This window comes from Microtus pennsylvanicus, chromosome 6 (genome assembly GCF_037038515.1).
Source record: "Microtus pennsylvanicus isolate mMicPen1 chromosome 6, mMicPen1.hap1, whole genome shotgun sequence".
Classification (NCBI taxonomy): Eukaryota; Metazoa; Chordata; class Mammalia; order Rodentia; family Cricetidae; genus Microtus; species Microtus pennsylvanicus.
In genome coordinates this window covers 72,511,410-72,536,290 of record NC_134584.1, presented here as the reverse complement: position 1 = coordinate 72,536,290, position 24,881 = coordinate 72,511,410, and the positions used below count along the sequence as shown (strand labels likewise).

Below are 24,881 nucleotides of genomic sequence, written 5' to 3'. Positions count from 1 at the left end.
TGGGGTTTCTGAACCACTCAGAAGAGCTCAGTTTTTCTTCTCTATCTCTGTTTAAGTATGCTTTCCTGCACACTGAGGCTTTGCACTTTCTCTAACTGTCCCCTTCTTGCCATGTAGCTGCTTGACTGCTTCCCGCTGCACGTGTTAGGTTTCCATCACCCAGCGCTTTGGCAAAACGTCTAGCCACCCCCAAACGCAGGCACTTCCATGTTTCAGGGCTGCGCATGCGCCATCAAGCACCCACTCTACATAGCCACCTGGAACCCTCGAGCTCTATGTGATGTACGTGCTGCATGGTCACATGATCTATGCGTGATGCAGCTACAGCTACATAAGCCCCTGTGCGCATTGCAGGAAGTTTTGTTTCATAATCTCATATGCCAATCACCTGGTTTTAGTTTCGAGATGAGCAGACTGAGTCTATGAACGGTAACTTGATTTTTTTTTTTCTCTTTTGCTCTTTGGGGGCCCACCATCCAGCTTCCAAATACACAAGGAGACTTTTCCTAACTTATGAATGCCCGGCCTTAGCTTGATTTTTTTCTAGCCAGTTTTCCTTAACTTATAATTAGCTCGTCTACCTTTTGCCTCTGAGCTTTTACCTTTCTCTATTTCTGAGGATCTTTTCTTTCCTTCTTTTGTCTGGCTGTATGGCTGTGTGGCTGGCCACTGACTCCTCCCTCCTCCTTCTTCTCTCGCTCCTCCGTCTTTCTTCCCAGATTTATCGTATTTATTCTCTCCTTGCCAGCCTCGCTTATCCTTTCTCTTGCCTACCTATTGGCCATTCAGCTTTTTATTATAAGAACAATCAGGTGTTTTAGACAGGCAAAGTAACAAAGCTTCACAGAGTTAAACAAATGCAACTAAAAAGAATATAGCACACCTTTGCATCGTTAAACAAATGTTCTACAGCATAAACAAATGTAACACCTCTTCCCTAATATTCCACGACAGTAACCAGATGATACCCTTTGGGATAGCCTACCTCAGCACCGAGGGCTGGAAAAGGAGAGAAGTAAAATCTGTCTTCTCTATTGGAGTCTCCAACAAAGGTATTCCCTATCTAGAAGGCTTTAGATTGTTTCCTATGGTATGGTTGTGTTTGGGACTACTCCCTTCCCACAAGTCAATAGCAATGATAAAACATTTAACTGTTTGGAAACACCCAAAAAGACCTCAGATATGGGGCCTCTAATTTACATGGGAGTCAGAAACCACAGTAGAGCCCAGGGTCATGTCCAAACTGAACCTGAATCTCAGCCATTGTGGCAAGAGAAACAGTCCAAATGTGAGGTGCAGCCGGTGCCCTTAACTGAATTTCAAGTCTTCCAAGTCAAGGGCAGTTTCATTATTCAGTCAGTTTCGGACCTACCTTGCAAAGTTGCTGTGAGGATGAAAATTGCTTTTATTAAATTCTTATCTGTAAGTTTGGCACAGAGCCAGCACTTAGTAAGAGGGTGCTGACTTCAGCAAAGCAGGAGAAGGTGAGGAAATGCTCTGAGGGACTTTTGGGGCAAAGTTAATGATCCTCTGTAGTCAGACCCATGGCCATCCAGGGACCATTCCCCAGAAGGCACAGCCACAGACCCAAACCTTCCTGCATCTGGTAACATGTTAACTCACCAAAGCCTCCAGCAGCATACCTAAAGGGCGGCTGTGGCTAGGAAGTCAGCCGTGGGCACCTCCAGTCTCCGAGGTGCCTCACTGCAGCTCAGCCTGCAGAGTCCAGAATGGTCCTGCAGTGAGCTGGGCAGACTTTGTAAGGTTTGCCCCAAAGCATTCCTGTCACTGCTTAGAGCTCGTCTGTGCTCACTGATTTCCTGGGATTCCTGAGATATAGCCTGACAGCTTACACATAAGTATCCACAGTGGCTCTTTCCCTGCCCAGCTGTTCTCATTGGCACCCTTATATACCTCTATTGTACTGCCCCACATACTTGATTATATCTGTGTCCATTTTCCATGCTTGCATGCCCCACTTCCCTATGCATTCCTAAGGATGAGAGTGTGTATGAGCATCTGTGTGTCTGGTCCAGGGAGACGATTAATAAACATTGACTACATGAGCTCAGGGGTAGACAGAAGAGGACCTGTGTGCATCTGCCCATGTGTGGGGTTCTGAGGCATGAATGAATGCATTCTTCTTGCGGTCCTTAAGAGACTGCAGAGACGGTGGAAAATGATTTTAAAAGAACAATGATGGGGCTGGACAGATGGCTTACAGGGTAAGAGCACTGGTGTGATTGAGGACCCAGGTTTGATTCCCAGCATCCACAGCTTCAACTAAAGTCTGTAATTTCAATTTTATAGATCCCACACCTACTTCTGGCTTCCGTAGGCACCAGACATGGAGGTTGTATGTAAATATACGTGTAGGGAAAGTATCTATACACATAAACATTAAATTAAAAAATTCCCACTGAGCTATGCTAGTCAGGGCAGAGCTTATCGTGTGACCTTAGCTGGGAGGCATTCTAGTAGGAAAGAGGTGTTTGTTCTGGGGTACTTCCCAGAAGAGCTACATTATCTGGATTTGGGACTCACTGGACTAGCGGAAGTTAACTGCAGAGAGAATGGAAATGTGGGGCGCTCTGAGCTTGCGGCGGGAGACGCACTGCACACAGTGGGGCGGGAGATGCACTGCACACAGTGGGGCGGGAGATGCACTGCACACAGTGGGGCGGGAGAGGCACTGCACACAGTGGGGCAGGAGACGCACTGCACACAGTGGGGCGGGAGAGGCACTGCACACAGTGAAGATGCATGTCACAGAGCATAGAAATGGCTCACAGCCCAGGGAGCTGGGAGAAAGCAGAAATGGGGGCCGGGCAGGAGGAATGACAGAACACAGGGAGGGCCAGTCATACAGTGTCTCCACAGGGAATCTGAAAAGGCCCAGAAGACTTCGAGAGCACATGGCAGGGCCAGCATTTCTAGAGACTGTCCAGCAGCACCACAGAGCTGGCTGGGAGGCCCTGTGAGGAGGCGACAGGGGACAGGGCCCCCAAGTAGAGTCAGGTGTTCAGACCCAGGGGAGACCTGGGAGGCAGACCTGGGACAGCTTTGCTGTTTCATGTAGGCAAAAGTAGAGGGCAGGAAAGAAGCCTCCACCTTCCTGCCCTCACCACAGAAGGAAGATAGTATATATAGAGAGGGAAGCAGGCATAGGGGAAACCTAGGTGTAGTCAGATATATATATATATATATATATTGGACTTCCAGCTCATAAATAATGGCACAGAGACTTATTATTAACTATGAGAGCCTGGCCATAGCTCAGGCTTCTGTCTAGCTAGTTCTTATAATTTAAATTAAACCATACTTGAAAATCTATGTTTTTCCATGAGGCCACCCTGCTTCCTCCTGATCTGCCCTCTCCGCTGCCTATACTCTCTTGCCTAACTATAGGTGGTTCAGCTTTTTATTACACTAATCACAGCAATCCATCGTCACAGTGCACACAAATCCCACAACCCCTGGCAGCTTGAACACTAACCCAGGGAGGCTGAGAGGCTGAAGGAGGCTTCAGACGGGGCATCTCAGCTGCTGCATTCCTGAGGCTTGGAAGAGAAGTCCAGGCAAGGAAACCAAATGCAGCATTCATCGTCAGTGACAGCCGGAACCGCACGTGGAGAAGACTCTGCCCCAGGACACCACATGCACAGGTGATGTCCTCAAGAAAGGAGCTAAGCCAGAACATACAGATGTGCCGGAACAAAAAAGCAGACCATGCTGCCCCTAGCACTGGGAAGCGGAGGGCTTCTAGAGGGGGTACTGATCAAAACCGCACCCTGCCAAGCAAGAATGGAGAAAAGCCTGAGAAATGTCCACTCGTGGCCAAATGGGGCCACGATCACTGCGCCGCCGCACATCCTCACAGACCACTAGCTCCTTGTCAGAGCTCTGCACAGGAACCCCGCCTCTTCACAACGGTGCGTGCACTCCCCCTTGTTCCGGAAGAGCCCTTATCTGCTCCTACGCACATACTACCCTCTCTGGGCCCCACCAGCTCCCCGCTGAAACACCTGTGGTTTCTACAGGTCTGCACTGGTCTGTAGAGCCAACCCTGTGGGCCTGCACACCTACACAGCGCAGGAACCTGTGGGCACATTTCCCCCTCACGGAGCCTAAGCCCCAGGTTGGCTGAGATACAGACGAGTACATACGGTAGCCTCTGACTTAGTGACTGTCAAGTTAGAGGTACGGACTGATAAGACAAGATCCCCATCTGGTAGGAGTTTGGAGTTAGGGGTAGCGTGGGACTCCACGTCCCAGGTGACTCCGCAGACAGATTTCTTGGGAGGTTTCATAGTTCTGCACATGCTAACTTCACACTTAGTCTTCTGGGTTAGGCCGGTCTGAACACCAGGTCCAGGATGAGTAAGCAAAGTGAGACGTTTGGGCAAAAGGTGATAAGGAGAGTCAGACTGCCAGGCAATTAGGAAAGACAAGACAAGGAAAACACAGGTGGCGGCTGCTGGCAAAGGTCAGAGGCGAATGTGCAGGAGATGGAAGGTCACCATGGTTCTCAGCCATGGTCTGACAGAGACCAGACCAGTCAGATTCTTAGGAAAGGGAGCTGCAGGAAGGGAAAGACCAGACAGTGCTGAGAAGACAAAGACTCTAAAAACCAGCCTGCACCATGTGCTGATGCCCCAATGTCTTGGAAACAGACAGAGCCCTGCAGACATCTGGGCCTCAAGAGGCCTCTGGGATGGGCCAGCATCTGGAGGCTAAGGGGAAGAAAAAGAAGGGCAGGGTACCGACTTTACCCGGAGCCTTACTCTGGAGTGTGAGAAGCTACTGGCAGGGAGGTCTGCTGGGACAGGGCTGTTCTGAACCACTTCAGTGGCCCCGAATCTGGATATTTGACTGCTATTTTGCCATTTGATTTTGGTAACAATGAGAGTGACAAAGAAAGCGGCCTCCAGCCGTCACTCTTCCTCTCTCTAGTCACAGTGTGCACCTGAGCCACCAGCATGGTGTGGCTCTAGCCGTCCTCCAAGGCACTCTGGTTCTAGTGTGAAACTTGCCGTTTGCTTGGAAAGGTGATCTAGGCCATAGGCGTTTTCTCTTTGAACTGCTTATCTAACTGGGCCCTGCCTCCTGTAGCTCACTGGCTCACTGTGGAAACAAGTCAGGCAGGAAAAGATCCCCATTCTGTGTGGAGCTTGAAGTCAGGGGTTCTGTGGAAATTGCTTTCTTATCTAACTACTGTTCAAAGGTCACCAATGCTAAGGCTGTTGGGGTGGGACAGGTGTGTATCTAAGGCTTAGCTTGCCAGATAGGTCCTGTGCAGAGTACGGTCACAATCTACACTGTTGAAAGGGGCACAGAGTTCGGTATGGCCTCAGTACTGTGCACACACTTGGCAGACTCAGAAGTCCAGGTAGCTTTGCTGCCGTGTTTTTACATGTCAAGATCCAGTTCCACTAACCACACAACACTCACCTTCTAGGCTAAACAAAGCAACCTCCAGGGGCCCAGTCACCTTTCCACCCCACTTCCTATGAAGTGCCAACCATTCCTGAGTGGTTGTGTTTATGTTTTTAAAAACAATCATGTCTTTAAAAAGAGGGAAAAAAAAAGAATTTGCTCTAAGAGGTCCCGGCCTCCTCCCAGAAGCTGGTCAGTGCAGTCTCTGCTACCCTCGAGGGTGACTTAGGTTCATTCCCTGCTATTGGACAGGCATTTCCAAAGGCGGAGAGCACAAAGACAGCCTGGCCTACGCTTTTATGGATTAAACATCGAGTGTGCATTCCTAGGCCTGCTAACTCGAGGCTGGCCCTTTAAAACTGAATCATCCTGCTCGCTAACTCCTCCTCCAAGGAGGTTCCTTTTTAAATGAAAGCTGTGGCTAAGCCACGTTTTACACCCGACCAGGACCTTCTACTGAGCGGTCCTCCTGAGGAAGCTGCAGCCTGCCGGCATGGCTCAGGAATTTGTTAATGGCAAGATCCAGCCTGGCAAGGTGGTCGTGTTCATCAAGCCCACCTGCCCCTACTGCCAGAAGACGCAGGAAATCCTCAGGCAACTGCCTTTCAAACAAGGGCTCCTGGAATTTGTGGATATCACAGCCACCAACAACACCAATGAGATTCAAGATTATTTACAGCAGCTCACTGGAGCGAGAACAGTGAGTGTGTTCAAATGCTAAGAAACGGCTCAAGGGTTGCTGGTTCCTTTCAGAGTGCAGACGTCCGTGCCTTTTCTAGGTCGCCACTACCAGGACGCTGTCCTTCCCAGCATCTAGAGAGCTATGCAGGGTGGGGGAGGAACCTGAGGACAGACACTGGTCAGACAGCAGCAGAGGGACTGTCTTGACAGGGATGTGTGGTGCCTGCTCAGTGGGCTTGGCAGCCAGCTGGAGGCAGTCGGCTGTGCATCTGAAGGCTTTGTTTTAAGCACTATTTTGAGCTGACAGTGTTCATCTGACAAGGCAGGGGGCAGCTGAGAGGCTGGGTGTGACCTTCAGCTTTCTGTTGAGGAACGCGGCAGCAAACACACTTCTTCGCCGTTTGCACTCCCCTCGGTACGGTTTGTGAGCCTTCATTTTCTTTTCTCTAGGCATTATCACCTGGTTTGCTCCTTATCTAGCTCCACCCACTGCTCCACCGTTTGCCCCTTGTGCTGCCTTAATTAGAGGCTATTTCAGGCCTGCTGTTACTCAGGCCCGGTTACCACAGTAGCTTTTGGAATAGTCTGCGAGTTTCTTGCCTTCCTAGGGGGCCCGGCCACACAGCTGGAGTAGCACTTCAGAATCCTGTTGTGCAAATACACTGTGTGGCTCCCTAAGAACCTCCTCTTCCCTCCGAAAAGGCTTGCTTTGTGTCCGGGCTGCTGCTGGGATGCCCAGTCTAGCAGCCTCTGGTGCTGGCACAGTGAGCTTGTCTCACTGTTACTGGAGTGTTGGGGGACAAAGCCTAGGATCTGGCAGCCCCAACAAGCCAAGAACCTTGGCCACCTGCCTCCAATACCAATTAAAGGGACACGTGACAGTGAAAAGCAGAGAAAAGAAACTTATTCAGGGAGGTTTCACTGGGAAGATGAACACCTAAAGATGTCATCCAGTGCTTCCCAAGTCCATAAAGTTCAGGATATGTGTGTGCGTGCGTGCGTGTGTGCGCGTGTGTGTATGGCTTGTATGTCTGCCCACATTTGTGAGACGGGCCAGAAGTTAACTTTGGGTGACTTTTCAGTCACTCTCAATAACCATTTTTTGAGACAGGGTCCTTCACTGAATTTGGAGTTCATAGACTGGGCTGGTAGCCAGAAAGCCCTGAGGGTCCTCCTATCTCAGTCTCCCCAATATTGTGACTTGCACGCAGATTTTTCTGTAGACTGTGGGAGATAAAACTAAGGTCCTCGCTCTCATGGGCAAGCACCTCACCATCTGAGCCGTCTCCCCATCCTAAGACGTAGGTTCATAGCAGGTGGGAGGTGTACAGGCCAGATCAAGGGGAGGTCCCCACCCACCGTTGACTCATTGGTTATCTCAGGTACAGTTGGTCTCGTAAGGACCTCAGAACTGTGAAATCTCTTCCTGCACTGGCTGGCATCAGAACTTCAGCCTTTCGCAGCCCAGGTTTTCCGGGGAAACTAGTTTTGAGGCCCAGTGTTTAGATGGTCAAAGGGAAAGACAGAGTCTCCCCTGATGGCCATCACACCAATTCACTTACATCCCTTCCAGAGGCACATTGTAGGGCAGTGTTGGCAGAAACACTATTTTCTATTTGAGATTTAGTGTGACTTAGAGGGTTTTCTCTGTGACCTAGCTATAAAGCCTTGGAAATTGTCTCATTCAAAAAATCTGTATTCTGGTGCAGACAAAGAGTACGCTATTTTACAGCTATAGGATGAAGTCTTGGAGCAGAGACACAAATAGTGGAAAGAACAGAGAAGTGGGAACACTCCTATAGGCCCATGCAGGAACCTCGCTGGCCAATGGAGTCACCTGGGAACTTTCCAGACAATCCCACACTCACACCACACTCCTATTTGGCCTCCCAAGAGGAGAGGTGGGAGCCGGCCGTCAGTGACAGTGGGAAAGATCTGCAGGTGGTTCCAGCTACAGCAGGATTAGCGAGGACGCTGCCTGCGCAGAGCAGCAACTGTTCTGGAGGAAAACAATCTTCACCTTCCATCTTAACAGATGTTTGCACTGATTTGCAAAGCAACACTTTTGTAGTAGCTTTTTAAGTTTAAAATTTCAAAAAGGGGTGTGCGTGTGTGCATACACATGCGTGTGGTAAATTCACGTGTGTATATGTGAGTGTGTTGGCGACTAGAAGTTGACCTCAGGATGTGTTTTTCAATCACACTCCACATTAGTTTTTTTTGAGGCAGGGTCTTTCACTGAACCAGCACCTTTGCCATTTTGGTTAGGCTGCCAAGCCTGTGAGCCCGTGGGATCCACTTATCTCTGCACCCAACTCCCAGTATTGTGCACTGTTATGCCATGTTTTTCCATGGCTTCTCAGGATTTGAACTCAGGGCCCTCATGCTGACCATTGAGCCATATTCATGATTCTGTATATATCCTCCCCCCAAATAGGTTTTTAGTACAAATCCAAATACATCCTTTTGAGGGAAGCACAAAAGCTTCTAACTCACTACTTCCAGATCCTGTTGGGGTGTGTTTACCTTCTAGGGCAGTGAGAACTTGAGTGTGGTTGGCTATTCAGTCATGCTCCGTGACCTATGGGGAGTGGTACACAGTAGGAGTTCAGTGGGGCTTGACCACAGAAACAGTCTTTGGCAAGACTGGCTTTCTACAGCTCCTACCCTGGTGCTTTTGTCTGCTACTTCTCCAGAGCTCCACCTTTTTCCTTGAGCCTTTGATGGAACTTTCTGCAAATTGCCTTCATTTTTGTGTGAGGAGGCTTAGTTTTTCTTCATGGTCATAGGATGATTTTTCTGGGTAGAAAACATATTTTTCAGCATCTATGTGTCAGACATTTCTGCACAGTGGAAATACAGCCATGAAAAAACTCCTACTTTGTGAAATGTGCACTTTTGTGTGGGAGACAAACAATACAATGAATTGTGTATTTGGGAGGTGGCAATGATATGCTTACCAAGAAAATTAGGAAAGGGGAGACAGGGTGTATGCGGCAGGCTGCTGGTTCAAACGGAACCATAAGGGCCTCACTAAGATGGAGAAAGACAAAGGTAAGGTCTAGCACACCTGCCTTTAGTGTGCTCGAGTGACTGATGTCCCATGCAACTAAGGGGAGGGCATGACAGGGACACTAAGGGTTAGAATAAGAAGGGCTTGATCTGAGGCCCGGAGAAGGCCTCTAATCTCCCAAACACCAGCGTGGGCTGCCCTGCACCGGCGCAGGCTGCTGCTGGAATGTGGCTCCTGGAAGGGCCATTCTGGTCACTAAGGTCATCAGTGCAGAAACTGCTTTCCCCTCAAAGGAGTTGGCAAGTGAATGAGTGTGGCCTGAGAGGATGGAGCTGGGTTACCTCCACGTTCCAACGCAGAAGCAGATAAAAAGAGCCAAATAAGGCAATTTTTAAAAACCTTAGGAGGAATATCAAAGAAGTGAGTTATAAAGTCGTGCAGAGAGGCCTTGGATGCTGTGAGATAGCATTCTTACCCTCTGACAAGTAGCAGAATGGTTTCGTTAAGTTACTACATTCCAAAGACGTTCATATATATGTTCATTGGGTGTGACATTGAGGTGTAGTTAGAAAGAAAATGCCGCTCCTTTTCAGGAGGTGCAGCTTTGCCGGAGTAGTGTGGCCTTGTTAGAGGAAGTGTGTCAATGTGGGGGTGGGCTGTGAGGTCTCTTCTCAAGTTTCACTCAAGTGTCCACTTCCTGTTGCCTGCGAGATGTAGCAGTTCCCCACCATGATGACAGCAACTGAACCTCTGAGCCAGCCACTCCAGTTAAATCTTTTCCTTAGAATAGTTGGCATGGTCATAGTATCTCTTCACAGCAATAAAAAAACCCCAGTTAAGACAGCAAGGTAGGCTAAAGGTAATTCAAGATTGCAAAGTAGGCCCTGAAACACCCACAGTCCACAGGCTTCACCGTCAGGGAAGCTCTAATCAGTCCATCAGCCTCTGCACAAGCAGTTACTTTTACAGAAACAAGAGACTGCCGGAGGGACAGGGTCTGGGCTGAAACTCTCAGAGACAGTCTGAGACCACACAGAATTCAGGTGGGAATGGCAGTCAGAAGAAGGGGCTCACAGTAGGAAACCGGGCCAACAATGGTCAGAAGTGGAGAAGTGGGTGCTGGGAAGATGGCTGCGTGGATAAAGCATTTACCTCACAAGCACACATGAATGGCAGCCTGCTTGTAAACCCAGCATTGGGAGCAAGGACCCTTCCTCATTTTAATAAAAAAAAGAAAAGGTAGACTAATCAAGGAAGACACTCACTGTCAGCTTTTGGGCTCTGTATACACAGGAAGTGAACCCTTGAGTTGCGGAGAATGCTGGGGAGACACACTCCAGGAAAACCCAGAGCTTGGTTTTAGGGTGAAGGTTCTTCCTCCTCTAGCAGCAGCTGAGTCAACTTCCTCCTAGGAGAGGGGTGGGCCAGAGGTTTGAGTGACAAATGTTTTTCTTCCTCCTCCTCACCCGACTGTGGGGGTGGGGCCAGGGTGGAAGGCAATGTTCCTTCTGGCTTCTTGCCAGAGTGTACAGAACCTATCCTAGGGAACAGCCAGACCGTTTCAGGGCCTGTCTCAGGCTGGGAAGTGGACAGGGGAGGGTGTGGTGGGGGTGGGGGGCTCAGTAACCCTGGGAGAAACTGGGGTGTTCTGTGTAGACCAGGGATTTAAAGGTGACTGGGACCTGGGAAATGTTTAGAAATTCAGACTCCTGGAGCTTAGCTCATTTTGTCTGAATCTCAAAATTGGGGGTTGAAAGAAGGAATCTGCCTCTCATTTAACCAGACCTTCCAGGATTCTGAGTCTCAGTCAAGGAGAGAACCAGCCCCCGGGGAGTGATGTTTGTTTTCGAGGCAGTCTTACTACTGGAATGAGCTCAGACCTCCAGCGTAACATTTACCACACAGGCATGGGGGGCACAGTTTAGAGTAAACCCCAGAACCGCATAGGAAAAACCAGTTTGTACCCCCAGCACAGGGGACACAGGCGCAGGAGATCTGTCTCAGTTTTTAAAAACAGAGTGACCCAGGAAGACACCCAGTGTCAGCCTTTGGCTTCTACACACATAGGAAGAACAATGGAGATATACAAAGCTGTAGGAATATAGAAAATCGCTTGACTCTTTTGGAAAATACAGACATTCAAGAGTAAATACACAGTTTCCTTGTTTAAAGCTTGGGTGAATTTTATCTGACAAGTCATCATACTCAACAGAACCACTGGGGTTCTGCTGTTATTGGTATGACCAAGCACCCCCATGGTGAAGATAGGGAAGGAAAAGTCCTTAGACTAGGGGGCCTCCTTTGCTCTGAAGCAATAACCAGCATTCCATGCAATTTTAGGGTTCTTTCTTCATCTTTCTGCACTTTTCTCCTTGGTTAGGGGAAGGAATATTGTGTCACTTCCTTCCCAGAGTCTCCCACAGAGCCCCCTGCCTCCCCTAGCAGCCAGGCCATTTGCCAGAGAGGGTTCTGTGGATTTTCTGATTGTCAGGCAAAGGACAGAGCTCACATAATTTGAATGTGGCATAGGATTTTGGTTTAGTTATTGGCTTCCTAATTTTTAAATCCTGGTTCTCCCTGGGTCCCCTTTTCTATGACACAAACAATCAAGACAAAACACATGACTAGAGTTTATCCACAGTAGTTCAGCCTCTCTGTGCATTCTTCTCGCATTCCGAACAGCTCACTTTGACATTCTATACTTTCTAAGGAAAATAGGATGCTTGGAAAACCATTCTCACTCTGTTGTCCTCCCACCCCCACCCCATCAGGTATGATCCTGTGTTCCCCTCCCCCCATCAGATATGATCCTTTTGTTCAAGGGCCTGTTTTTTCCTGATCACTGGTACCTAAGCAGAGTCCTTTCTTCCTTGTCAGTCAGCCTTCATGTGAGGCTTGGAGATTACGGTGGGGACAGGTCCTCTCTCCTAGGGAGTCCCTTCACCTATCTGATGGCTGTCTTGACAGGGTCCTGTGAAGTGGGAATGACTTGAGAGGAATTGATTCTACAAGTACATTGGTCACATTAGCTAGCCAGCAAGACACAACAAATCAGTGCCTTAGGACCCGGAGCTATAGCGTTCAGATAGTTTGCCCATGGCAAAGGAGTAAAGGAGACTCAAAAGCAGCACAATACTGTCTTCTAGTTGAGGACAGCTCACTTGTGTTTAAATAACAGGGGGGTGCATTACTTAATAAGCATGGATCTACCTTCTAGCTGCACTGAGGAAGAAGAATGCCCTGATTGCTGGGGTTTAGTAGATGGTCTCATGTCGATTGCCTTGGCGGGCCACTTAGTCTAGGGTTAGTAGCCCGCCTGGCAGTTCAGTTATTCCAGGGTCACGGAGAGGCACTACCTGGAAGATATGGGCTAGGAGACAGGAAGAAGGCCATGCAAGGTTTGTCAGAGCCTCCGTTTATTAGGGACGAGATACAACCTTTTATAGGGTAAGGAGTTGGGGGGATGGGCACAGGGTTCTGGGCTCTTGCCGCGTGGTTCACGTTGGTCACATGGTCCTCGTTGATCACGTAGGCAGGAGGTTATCTTCAGTCAGGTCACAGTAGGCCTGGAAGTTACAACTAGGAGATGACACACCTAGTTCTCTAGATAGTTTGGAATGGGGGGTGGGTTCCGCTAACAGATAGCTCTCATTAACAGCCAATTTGGGTGTGGGGTAGGCTCTGTCAATAGAACCATTCTTAACACAATTAGGGGTGTGGGGTTCTCTGCAGACTCCCCAGGGTGATGGTTCCTGTAATGATTTTAGGAGGAAATTGGCTCCTGACAGATCCCCCTTTCTTTTATAAAGACAGGCAGCTATTAAGTGAAGGGCATCAGGTCAGAGTCCAACCAAGGTGTCAGATCTAAAAGAGAAGTGACTGGGACAAGGAGACCCCCTCCTCTCGAATGGTGAAGCAATTTACCTCTCCTGGGAACAGAGGGGTGCCTTATGATTCTTAGGTCTAGTGGGGACCAGGTCTTTATCCCCCTTACCCGTCCTAGGATTCCCAGTATCCTGTCTTAGGTTGGGGGATTTCCTGCCACAAGTCACCCATCCTTGGAGCTCCTCAAATGAAAGGTATCTAGCGAGATTTAAAGTAAACAGATCACAGGTCACCCTGTCTTAGGCCATGTGGAGGGCACTCCTCGTGCCTGGCACCATGCCATGTTGAGCCGGCCAGTACAGCCTCTGTATGGTGTGCTGTTCAGGCGAGGGTCCACACTAACTCCCGTCATTGGGCCCCTGTGTCTATCACTAATGAAAAGACTGTGAGTAGCTCCTCAAACAAAATATAATGATATAATTTTGGGCACCAATAACTCCATCTTCCAGACAAGAAGAAAGGGCATTTTCCAAACCCAGTATTCACCTTTTTATCTGGCCTTAGGTATCCTCCTTCCTAAATGCCTACTCCACAATAAGATTATGAGTGCTGCCTGCCAACAATTAGGGCAGTGTAAAAGGGATCAAAATCTAAATTTTTTAACATATGCATTAAACCCAAACATTTTACAGCGTGTGTCAGACTTTTCCCAACATCTATAAGCAGTTATAAGTATCATTAGATCAATTGCAGTAAGAGCACAATGACATACATTGTTGTCATCAAATACCACCAGTTCCAGTCTCTGAGCAACAGTGACAGGAACCCTAATCTTTCCCCTTCTTAAGTGAAGAAGCATTAATATTTTAATTAAAATGAGTTTTGTGTCCCAAAGATTAAAACTGTCTGATGTTTAGTCTGCATCTTAGTTTCAAAGCAAACCAGAAATCAAACTGCAGAAGGAGCTCAGCATTAGTGCTTTAGGGCAGGTGGGATTCCTGAGTGAGGTGAGCTGGATTCAGCTATCTGAAGCACATCCTGGCACTTATCTCAGGCGGGTCTCCCTGGACTCTCTAGGGGCAGAATTGACACCCTGCAGAGTGGTGTAGTAGGTTCTGTTATCAGGCACTCCTCTCCTTGGGGGCAGGAAAGGCCGGACCAAGGACCTCTCCCCAGTCTCCTCTGGAACTCCTCTGTGGGATGTCCGCAGCCTCGACAGCATCAGATCCAGCTTTTATTTTCTTTCTGTGAAAAAAGCATAAACATATCCTCGACCCCAAATATAAATAGGTCGGGTTTTTTCATAATGCATTGCAAGGGCCTTTCCACCTTGCCTTAGCAAAGGTTAGCTTGGTGTTATTGCGCCAGATCCGTTTGCATCAGGATCTGTTTGCAACTTTTTCTGAGTTGCTTTGAAGGAGCCTTGTTACGCTCCACAATTTTTTTTTTTATTAGCCATATATGTAGCTCTTCCATTGGAAAAGCCATTTGTAAAATTTAGCATAAAATCCTTTAAGGGATTTTTTTTTGCTATAACATTAGCAAAATACAGTTGTGTGAATTGTAGCAATGATCTTGGAAAAGATTATTGTTTTTGCCTTTGAATTGAGCAAACATAATTGTCCAGGAATCAATCTTAAAATTATCAATGAATCTATTGTTTAGTATAAGAAACATTGATCATAGTCAATATTTTGTAAAGCCATTTTCCAGCTTTTATCCTGCCCTTTTGTATGAGACAGGCCACTGTTTTAAATTAAGAGTTTAATATCTTAACTGGCAAAACTGAGAAGGTTTAGCCATAAACAGCATTTTTTATAAAACTCTTGTAGAATAAATTTTACATTTAATATATACACTTGTCATAGCTGAATTATAATTAATATACTGTATTTGTTGATTATTGTATACTTTACCTGTTGATTTATATTTTTTACCTGCTTGAATACGTGTTAGGCAGCTTGTTTAAGCTTTTTATTGGAAACTGTTTTTTGTAAGAATTTTACCTAGCGGCTCAAGGTCTTCCATAAGAATATTATAACTAGGGCTTTAACCATTGTATATCTAATTAAAAGTTTATAAGATATCCTCCTCAAGTTTTAAGTCTGCCTTGCAGATAGGAAAATGAAAAAATGAAGCATTTTTTAACTAATAATGCTGGCCTCATTAGACACCAACATGTAGAAGAATGAAAATAAATCTACATCCATCTCCACGTACAAAACTTAAGTTTAAATGAGCCAAAGGCCTCAGCATATAAAAATTATGTTAAACCTCACAGAGAAAAATTTTTTGAAGCACACTTTGCCACATCTCAAACATAGCCTCAGTGGCATAAACATTTGGAGAAACCATAAATCTCCTGAACTGAGAAACTTTTGTATAACAAGACTATATAGTGGGAAAAGATCTTTACTTATCATAAATCCATTCCAAAAATATATGAAGAACTCAGGAAATTAGTTATTAAAAATTTTAATCCAAAAAAATATTTGTTATAGACCTAAACTGAAAACTCTCAGACGAACTTAAAAATGACTGAGAGACACTTAAAAAATGCTCAAACATAACAACCTTTAGAACTCAGAGAAATGTAAACCAAAACTCCGAGATTTTATCTTATCCTTGTAGAAATGACCAAGATTAAAAATTATTGTTAACAATTTATGCTTAAGAAAATGTGGGTAAAGAAAAAAACTTTTATTGCTGGAAGTGTAAACTGACAGTCACCTTTGGATCACACAAGTATTGAAAAACCTGGATGAACCTGACTCTCCCAGCAGGAAGAGAAGAATCAAAAATCCAGGGCTAGCTGCTTCAGCCGACATTGCCCTAGGAACCAGCTGAAGACAAAACCTTGACCTGGAAAAACAGGTTTTCCAGCTGCAATTATCACAGTAGTTTTAGGAACTAGGGGATTACAACTTTGGGAGTGGTCCCGAGGCAGGAGAGCTGTCCTCCTGCAACCGCCACAGGATTTTTGAAATTTATGAACCTCCTGGACCACTGGGGTGTGGCCCCTTTCCTCAAAAAATTCTTTCTCCTGGTCATTGGGGGTCGAACTCCTCCCCCACCAACCAAGGCCACGTGCGCGACCTCAGCAAGGATGGTCTCCGGGCCCTTGCCATCCAGAGACCCAAGTGAGAGTCTCCCCAGCATTGAGGGACCCTCATTCTGTCTATTTTTTAAAATTAGGCAAATATCTACCTCAAAACTTAGCAATACCCCTTTTGGGCCTAAATACAAAGATGTTTGACCATACCACAAGGACACGTGCTCAGCCATGCCCAGAGCAGAACCATTTTATGATAGCCTAGAATCTGAAAATAACCCAGATGTACCTCTTTTACACCTAGGATAAATGAGACATCATCCTTTTAAATATCCATGAATACCACAACATATCTTGGAGTAATTCCAAGCAAGCAGGACAGACGTTTTGGGTCCTGTCATCTCTGCCTATGAAGGCAGAATTTTTTTTTTTTTTAATTTTTAACCATTATCACTTGTTAGAGCATAACTCTGGCCCTTGATAAATTTAATTAAGAGGACTGAGTCTCAGCATTCCACCTTGAAGCCACACCTAGCAGCAGGAAAGTACCTCAAGCTGAAACAATACAACTCCTACCCAAGAGCGGGCCGTACAAATGGAAAAACTTGTATGATAAGAACTTTAAATCTTGAAAGAACCCTACTTTCTTGCGAAAGCAGAAGAAACATAGCAAAAATGACAATTTCACTGAAAGCAGTTTACAGATTCAGTGTAAATGTCCATTAAAAATTATAGCAACATTCCTCACAGAACTCACAGATTTAATGTAAATGTTCATTAAAATTATAGCAAAACTTTTTACAGAACTCAAAAGAACAATATAGAACTCAAAAGAACAATCCTCAACCTTATACGAAAGAAATAAAAACTCAGGATAGCCTAAACAATTCTAAAAATCCTCTGAATGTATCACAGTCTTTGATTTTAAAACTTTCCTATAGAAACACAGTACTGAAATTAATCTACCTTAGATATAAACTTCCATACCTACAAACTAAAGATTTTTGACCAAGAAGCAAGATTTTTAAAATGGAAAAGAAGCATATTTACTGTCCTAAATGAAGCTGCAACTTTTTGAGTCTAGATTCCTGTATAACAAACCTGCCTGTCAGCTTTTGCTCCATATGGCAGGGGGTTAAAGACATAGGCTCTATAGCCCTAGCAGCCAGCCTGCTTGGCAGGCATAGCTGTGTGGATTGTACCCTAACTTCTCGCATCTCGAGGGACTCCCTTTTGAGTCCACAAGCAAACACATAAAGCAAACATATGAATCTCTGTTTTTGACTCTTACTCCTCTCTCCCTGAGTGATTGATTAAATTTTTGTATGAATTTCTCTTCCCTTGAAAGTCCCATATCTTTTTGGACGACGGTGAGCCTGCGCCTACCTTATCCTGCAGATCTGTCCGAGTTTTACAGCCGCAGAACCTTCTGTTTTCTTCTTGTTGCCCCGGGACTGCGCGTTGTCGTCCGATAGTTGACCGTGCTCCGAGTCACTGGTTCGGGCGCCACTGTCGATTGCCTTGGCGGGCCACTTAGTCTAGGGTTAGTAGCCCGCCTGGCAGTTCAGTTATTCCAGGGTCACGGAGAGGCACTACCTGGAAGATATGGGCTAGGAGACAGGAAGAAGGCCATGCAAGGTTTGTCAGAGCCTCCGTTTATTAGGGACGAGATACAACCTTTTATAGGGTAAGGAGTTGGGGGGATGGGCACAGGGTTCTGGGCTCTTGCCGCGTGGTTCACGTTGGTCACATGGTCCTCGTTGATCACGTAGGCAGGAGGTTATCTTCAGTCAGGTCACAGTAGGCCTGGAAGTTACAACTAGGAGATGACACACCTAGTTCTCTAGATAATTTAGAATGTGGGGTGGGTTCCGCTAACAGATAGCTCTCATTAACAGCCAATTTGGGTGTGGGGTAGGCTCTGTCAATAGAACCATTCTTAACACAATTAGGGGTGTGGGGTTCTCTGCAGACTCCCCAGGGTGATGGTTCCTGTAATGATTTTAGGAGGAAATTGGCTCCTGACAGTCTCAGGTCTTGGGTCTTTCCAACTTCAGAGAAGCCAGAGCATAACCTGGTACTCTTACTGCATCAATAAGAATTTGCACTTGACCTGTGTCTGTAAAGTGAAAAAAAACTGTGAATGCCCAGCTCATCCAACCTGAAACACCTTTTCTTACCTTTTTCCCACGTGTGGCTTAGCATTCAACTCTCCGGGCTGGAGAGATGGCTCAGTGGTTAAGAGCATTGCCTGCTCTTCCAAAGGTTCTGAGTTCAATTCCCGGCAACCACATGGTGGCTCACAACCATCTGGAATGAGGTCTGGTGCCCTCTTCTGGCCTGCAGACATACACACAGACAGAATATTGTATACATAATAAACAAATAAATAAATATCAACTCTCCATGCCTCTGAACTACAACCTAGCCCTAGTAATGTTTTTTTAATGATGACTTCTACTCTTAAGAGTCTTTTAAGACTCTTCGGAAGGTTGTAAAGCCACTTGTGAAGCTTAGCATGTGGACAATGGGGTGGGGGTGGTGATCACACTAGTCACAGGATCCTTAACTGTCCCGATGTGCTCGCTTCTGCAGGTCCCTCGGGTCTTCATAGGCAAAGACTGTATAGGTGGATGCAGTGATCTCATCGCCATGCAGCAGAATGGAGAGCTGATGGCCAGGCTGAAGCAGATCGGAGCTCTGCAGTAATGGAAGGGAGGCAGGTGAGCCTGGGCCAGGGCACTGGAAGACAATGGCTTTCTGCTGCCATTTCCTATTATGCTGTAGGAAGACATTCTGGGGGTGATCTGAGGAACTGAGACAACATTTACTGATGAATCTTACATCCAGAGAGAAATGCTTTCAGTGAACCTTTATTTAACAAATGTATTGTGCTAGACACAGTACTAAACATAAACACACAAAAAGATAACCTGGAACTCCCAGTCCCTAGAGATAGATCACAAACAACTAAATTATTCACTCCTGAAGCACACAGAATAATGAGATGGAAGCGGGGCGGGGCAAGGGGGGTTGCTTGCAGCTAAGGACGGCAGAAGCAGGTCTTTCTCAACAGGGACTGCCTGACAAGGACTCAGCCAACTAAAGATGAAGGATTCCCGAGGGATAGTAGAAAGTAAGATTTAAACGGGACAGTGGGGAAGAAGTAGGAGATGTAGACAGGGTTGCAGCGCAGAGGCCATGAGGGGATGTGCTTAAGTATAAGATGAAATGAGGTCTTTTTGTTTTTTTTTCTAGTGTTTATATGTGATCTAGATCTAGCTGACTTCTCAAATGCCAAATCAGACACCTGAAGTGGAAAACTACAGGGAGATCAACTGATTAGAAAATTGGGGTCTCCTTTTAGGGTTCTTGTCCATACTGAACAATTTCAGAAGAAAAACTTGGCTGGGAACGTTGTAAATCTTGGCAGTTGCCAGAAGGGGAAGTGCTGATGGGAAGAAAGAGCCACATCCTTTGAGCTAAGCCAGCATGGGGTCAGGAAGGAGAGTGAGCAAGGGAGGCTCAGGGTGAGGGAGAGCATGCTTAGAACTGAGACGGAATAATGGAAAAACCAAGCCTTTCTGGGTGATTCAGAAAAACAGGTAGACTGTGGGGTTGCGTGTCTGTAAGAGACTGATAACTAAGAAAGGAAAACAACATCTTAAAAGAATAACTTTAATCCCAGCACTCGGGAGGCAGAGGCAGGTGGATCTCTGTGAGTTCGAGACCAGCCTGGTCTACAGAGCTAGTTCCAGGACAGGCTCCAAAGCCACAGAGAAACCCTGTCTCGAAAAAGCAAAGCAAAAAAAAAAAAAAAAAAAAAAAAAAGAAAAAAAGAATTACTATTCTTTTTATTTCCTTAGCTTGAGGTGGGCCTGCCTTCTTGAAGGGTGGGCAGGCCCAATTCTCTTAACGGAGAAGCCAATGGTGTGTCTCCACTAAGAGGTAGACTCCACTCTTTTGGTTAGTAGGCAACAGCTTTTCCTTAATGGACCTTCATGCTATAGTGTGTAATACCAGGATGCCTTGGGTCTAATGAGTAAGCTCTGTGTCCTCCAGCATTTAGAGTTAGTAAGCTTCCAGGGACACATACACAGAGAGACTCAAGTGTTCCTTTTAAGGAAGAAGAAAGTAATGATTTGTTATTGTTGTGGGTTGTTAGTGTGTTTTTTTGTTTTGTTTTTTAAGAAAGGATTTTTCTGTGTAGCCCTGGCTGTCCTAGAACTCACTCTGTAGACCAGGCTTGCCTCGAACTCACAGAGATCCGCCTGCCTCTGCCTCTGCCTCTTGAGTGCTGGGATTAAAGGTGTGTGCCACCACTGCCCAGTGAAAGTAAAGTAATGATTCTTTAACATAAAAGATCTTTGAGAGGCTGCATGACTCACAGATCAGTAATTTATCCTTTCGACAAGTCCTATATGTTGATTGCAGTGGTCACTCAGGATAGGAATGGAAGGAAGGAGGTCTCTCTCTAGGCCTCAAATAGTCTATGTCAATATACGTCTTTGGATCCCTGTTTGCAGCATCACAACTGGTGAGCACTGTCTGTTCAGGGTAACTTTCTGCACTCACAGAGTTCTAAATCACTGAAACCTACTTAGTGACACCCATTGACTTCCATTCTAGAACACGTTTAGCAGGTCAGGCTGAGGTTAAGAACAAAACAAAGAAAATGCCATTTCCCTAGCCCCCTGTGCTAGCGTGGGTGACAGTGTTCACGGCTGTAGCCCTGGGCTAGCGTGGGTGACAGTGTTCACGGCTGTAGCCCTGTGCTAGCGTGGGTGATAGTGTTCACGGCTGTAGTCCTGGGCTAGCGTGGGTGATAGTGTTCACGGCTGTAGCCCTGTGCTAGCGTGGGTGATAGTGTTCACGGCTGTAGCCCTGTGCTTAGCGTGGGTGACAGTCTTCACGGCTGTAGTCCTGTGCTAGCATGGGTGACAGTGTTCATGGCTGTAGTCCTGGGCTAGCGTGGGTGACAGTGTTCACGGCTGTAGTCCTGGGCTAGCGTGGGTAACAGTCTTCACGCTGTAGTCCTGTGCTAGCGTGGGTAACAGTGTTCACGGCTGTAGTCCTGTGCTAGCGTGGGTGACAGTGTTCACGGCTGTAGTCCTGGGCTAGCGTGGGTGACAGTGTTCACGGCTGTAGCCCTGTGCTAGCGTGGGTGACAGTGTTCACGGCTGTAGTCCTGGGCTAGCGTGGGTGACAGTGTTCACGGCTGTAGTCCTGGGCTAGCGTGGGTGACAGTGTTCACGGCTGTAGTCCTGTGCTAGCGTGGGTGACAGTGTTCACGGCTGTAGTCCTGTGCTAGCGTGGGCGACAGTCTTCACGGCTGTAGTCCTGTGCTAGCGTGGGTGACAGTGTTCACGGCTGTAGCCCTGTGCTAGCGTGGGTGACAGTGTTCACGGCTGTAGTCCTGTGCTAGCGTGGGTGACAGTGTTCACGGCTGTAGTCCTGTGCTAGCGTGGGTGATAGTGTTCACGGCTGTAGTCCTGTGCTAGCGTGGGTGACAGTGTTCACGGCTGTAGTCCTGTGCTAGCGTGGGTGACAGTGTTCACGGCTGTAGTCCTGTGCTAGCGTGGGTGACAGTGTTCACGGCTGTAGTCCTGGGCTAGCGTGGGTGACAGTGTTCACGGCTGTAGTCCTGTGCTAGCGTGGGTGACAGTGTTCACGGCTGTAGTCCTGGGCTAGCGTGGGTGACAGTGTTCACGGCTGTAGCCCTGTGCTAGCGTGGGTGATAGTGTTCACGGCTGTAGTCCTGTGCTAGCGTGGGTGATAGTGTTCACGGCTGTAGTCCTGTGCTAGCGTGGGTGACAGTGTTCACGGCTGTAGCCCTGTGCTAGCGTGGGTGACAGTGTTCACGGCTGTAGTCCTGTGCTAGCGTGGGTGACAGTCTTCACGGCTGTAGCCCTGTGCTAGCGTGGGTGATAGTGTTCACGGCTGTAGTCCTGTGCTAGCGTGGGTGACAGTGTTCACGGCTGTAGTCCTGGGCTAGCGTGGGTGATAGTGTTCACGGCTGTAGCCCTGTGCTAGCGTGGGTGACAGTGTTCACGGCTGTAGTCTGTGCTAGCGTGGGTGATAGTGTTCACGGCTGTAGTCTGTGCTAGCGTGGGTGACAGTGTTCACGGCTGTAGTCTGTGCTAGCGTGGGTGACAGTGTTCACGGCTGTAGTCTGTGCTAGCGTGGGTGATAGTGTTCACGGCTGTAGTCTGTGCTAGCGTGGGTGACAGTGTTCACGGCTGTAGCCCTGTGCTAGCGTGGGTGACAGTGTTCACGGCTGTAGTCTGTGCTAGCGTGGGTGACAGTGTTCACGGCTGTAGTCTGTGCTAGCGTGGGTGACAGTGTTCACGGCTGTAGTCCTGGGCTAGCGTGGGTGATAGTGTTCACGGCTGTAGCCCTGTGCTAGCGTGGGTGACAGTGTTCACGGCTGTAGTCCTGGGCTAGCGTGGGTGACAGTGTTCACGGCTGTAGCCCTGTGCTAGCGTGGGTGACAGTGTTCACGGCTGTAGTCCTGGGCTAGCGTGGGTGACAGTGTTCACGGCTGTAGTCCTGGGCTAGCGTGGGCGACAGTGTTCACGGCTGTAGTCCTGGGCTAGCGTGGGCGACAGTGTTCACGGCTGTAGCCCTGTGCTAGCGTGGGTGATAGTGTTCACGGCTGTAGTCCTGGGCTAGCGTGGGCGACAGTGTTCACGGCTGTAGTCCTGTGCTAGCGTGGGTGACAGTGTTCACGGCTGTAGTCCTGGGCTAGCGTGGGTAACAGTGTTCACGGCTGTAGCCCTGTGCTAGCGTGGGTGATAGTGTTCACGGCTGTAGTCCTGGGCTAGCGTGGGTGACAGTGTTCACGGCTGTAGTCCTGGGCTAGCGTGGGCGACAGTGTTCACGGCTGTAGCCCTGTGCTAGCGTGGGTGACAGTGTTCACGGCTGTAGCCCTGTGCTAGCGTGGGTGACAGTGTTCACGGCTGTAGCCCTGTGCTAGCGTGGGTGATAGTGTTCACGGCTGTAGTCCTGGGCTAGCGTGGGTGACAGTGTTCACGGCTGTAGCCCTGGGCTAGCGTGGGTGACAGTGTTCACGGCTGTAGCCCTGGGCTAGCGTGGGTGACAGTGTTCACGGCTGTAGCCCTGTGCTAGCGTGGGTGATAGTGTTCACGGCTGTAGTCCTGTGCTAGCGTGGGTGATAGTGTTCACGGCTGTAGTCCTGGGCTAGCGTGGGTGACAGTGTTCACGGCTGTAGCCCTGTGCTAGCGTGGGTGATAGTGTTCACGGCTGTAGTCCTGGGCTAGCGTGGGTGATAGTGTTCACGGCTGTAGTCCTGTGCTAGCGTGGGTGACAGTGTTCACGGCTGTAGCCCTGTGCTAGCGTGGGTGATAGTGTTCACGGCTGTAGTCCTGGGCTAGCGTGGGTGATAGTGTTCACGGCTGTAGTCCTGGGCTAGCGTGGGTGACAGTGTTCACGGCTGTAGCCCTGTGCTAGCGTGGGTGATAGTGTTCACGGCTGTAGTCCTGGGCTAGCGTGGGTGATAGTGTTCACGGCTGTAGTCCTGGGCTAGCGTGGGTGACAGTGTTCACGGCTGTAGCCCTGGGCTAGCGTGGGTGACAGTGTTCACGGCTGTAGCCCTGTGCTAGCGTGGGTGATAGTGTTCACGGCTGTAGTCCTGGGCTAGCGTGGGTGATAGTGTTCACGGCTGTAGTCCTGTGCTAGCGTGGGTGACAGTGTTCACGGCTGTAGCCCTGGGCTAGCGTGGGTGACAGTGTTCACGGCTGTAGCCTATCGTTCTTTCCCCTGTCCTGTGCTGTTCCTGTTTTCCTGGCAACTCCTGCCCAAGGCCACCTGTAGTAGGTGTGTCAAGATGACTAGAGTGTTGTGCTGTGGGAAGGGAGGCTGAGTTACTTATGACGTGGAATCTAGTTCTTTGTCTCTTTCCCGCCACAGACTCCGTGCTGACAGCGCCAGTGCCAATGCCAAGAACTGACCTGCACCACAAACACGGCAGTATTTCCTGGTGACTGGGATTTTGAACAAAAACAGCTTTTCTTTTTTTCTCCGTGCTGAAAATGATTACAATTTCCTTTTAACCCTGCAGCCAAAAAATTTAGCAGACCACACTAGTTAAATCATGAATTCTTCATGTGCCACCATGTCTCTACCTCTAAGCCTTCTCAGCCAAGTTTATACAAATCTCCCGTGAATCTGTTCCTGCTTCTCTGCTAGTACTGGTCCATTGAAATAATTCTGTAAAACTTGGCTTTATAAAGGCTTTATTAAACCAATGACTATTGTGAACTTGTTTTCAGGTCCCATACATGCATCTCCTCCCCATCCCAACCCCCTTCTTCAGCCGTCACTGCTGAGTCGGTGTGCTCAATCTTGCCCTCTTCCAGAACTCACAGAAGGTAGTGCACATTGTCCAAGGATGCTCTTTGAGAAATCAGATGAAGAAGCTATGACCACACTACCAGACTGCAGAGCAAAGGCTGCAGTCAGCACTGTCTGTAAAGATGATTGCCCAGAAAATCCCAAGTAGCTGGTTGTTGATCTGAGTTAGACTACCAGGAAAATTAAATATGAAATGCAAATGGCAAAACATTGCTTCCAAGAATGTCTGTAAAAAAGAAAAAAAGAATGTCTGTGAAGTCACTTTCGAAACTGTCCTAAATAATTCCTCCCACCCCACACCTTGATGTCTTGCAATGATCTAAATGCTGTGGAACTGCAGGCTGTCTCTGTCTCCAGTGAGAAGAGCCCATTCCTAATAAAGATGTACCTGGAAATGACTAATGATTTCTCCTGAGTTGCGTTCTATGTTCTCAAGCTTTTAGGGGTGGTGGGACAACGCAGTGGCTCACAACACCTGCTCCTAGGCTGAGTCCTAGCCCT

At 47.8% G+C, this 24,881-nt stretch overlaps 1 protein-coding gene across 1 annotated transcript; it reads left to right on the top strand.

Annotated features, from left to right (window-relative positions):
• Positions 1-5,858: 5,858 nt before the first annotated feature.
• On the top strand, positions 5,859-24,778 carry Glrx (glutaredoxin). The gene is made up of 3 exons (XM_075976440.1): positions 5,859-6,136; positions 18,603-18,730; positions 23,937-24,778. The coding sequence occupies exons 1-2, from the start codon at positions 5,930-5,932 to the stop codon at positions 18,714-18,716; spliced, it is 321 nt and encodes a 106-aa protein (XP_075832555.1). The 5' UTR covers positions 5,859-5,929; the 3' UTR covers positions 18,717-18,730; positions 23,937-24,778.
• The last annotated feature ends 103 nt before the right edge of the window (positions 24,779-24,881 follow it).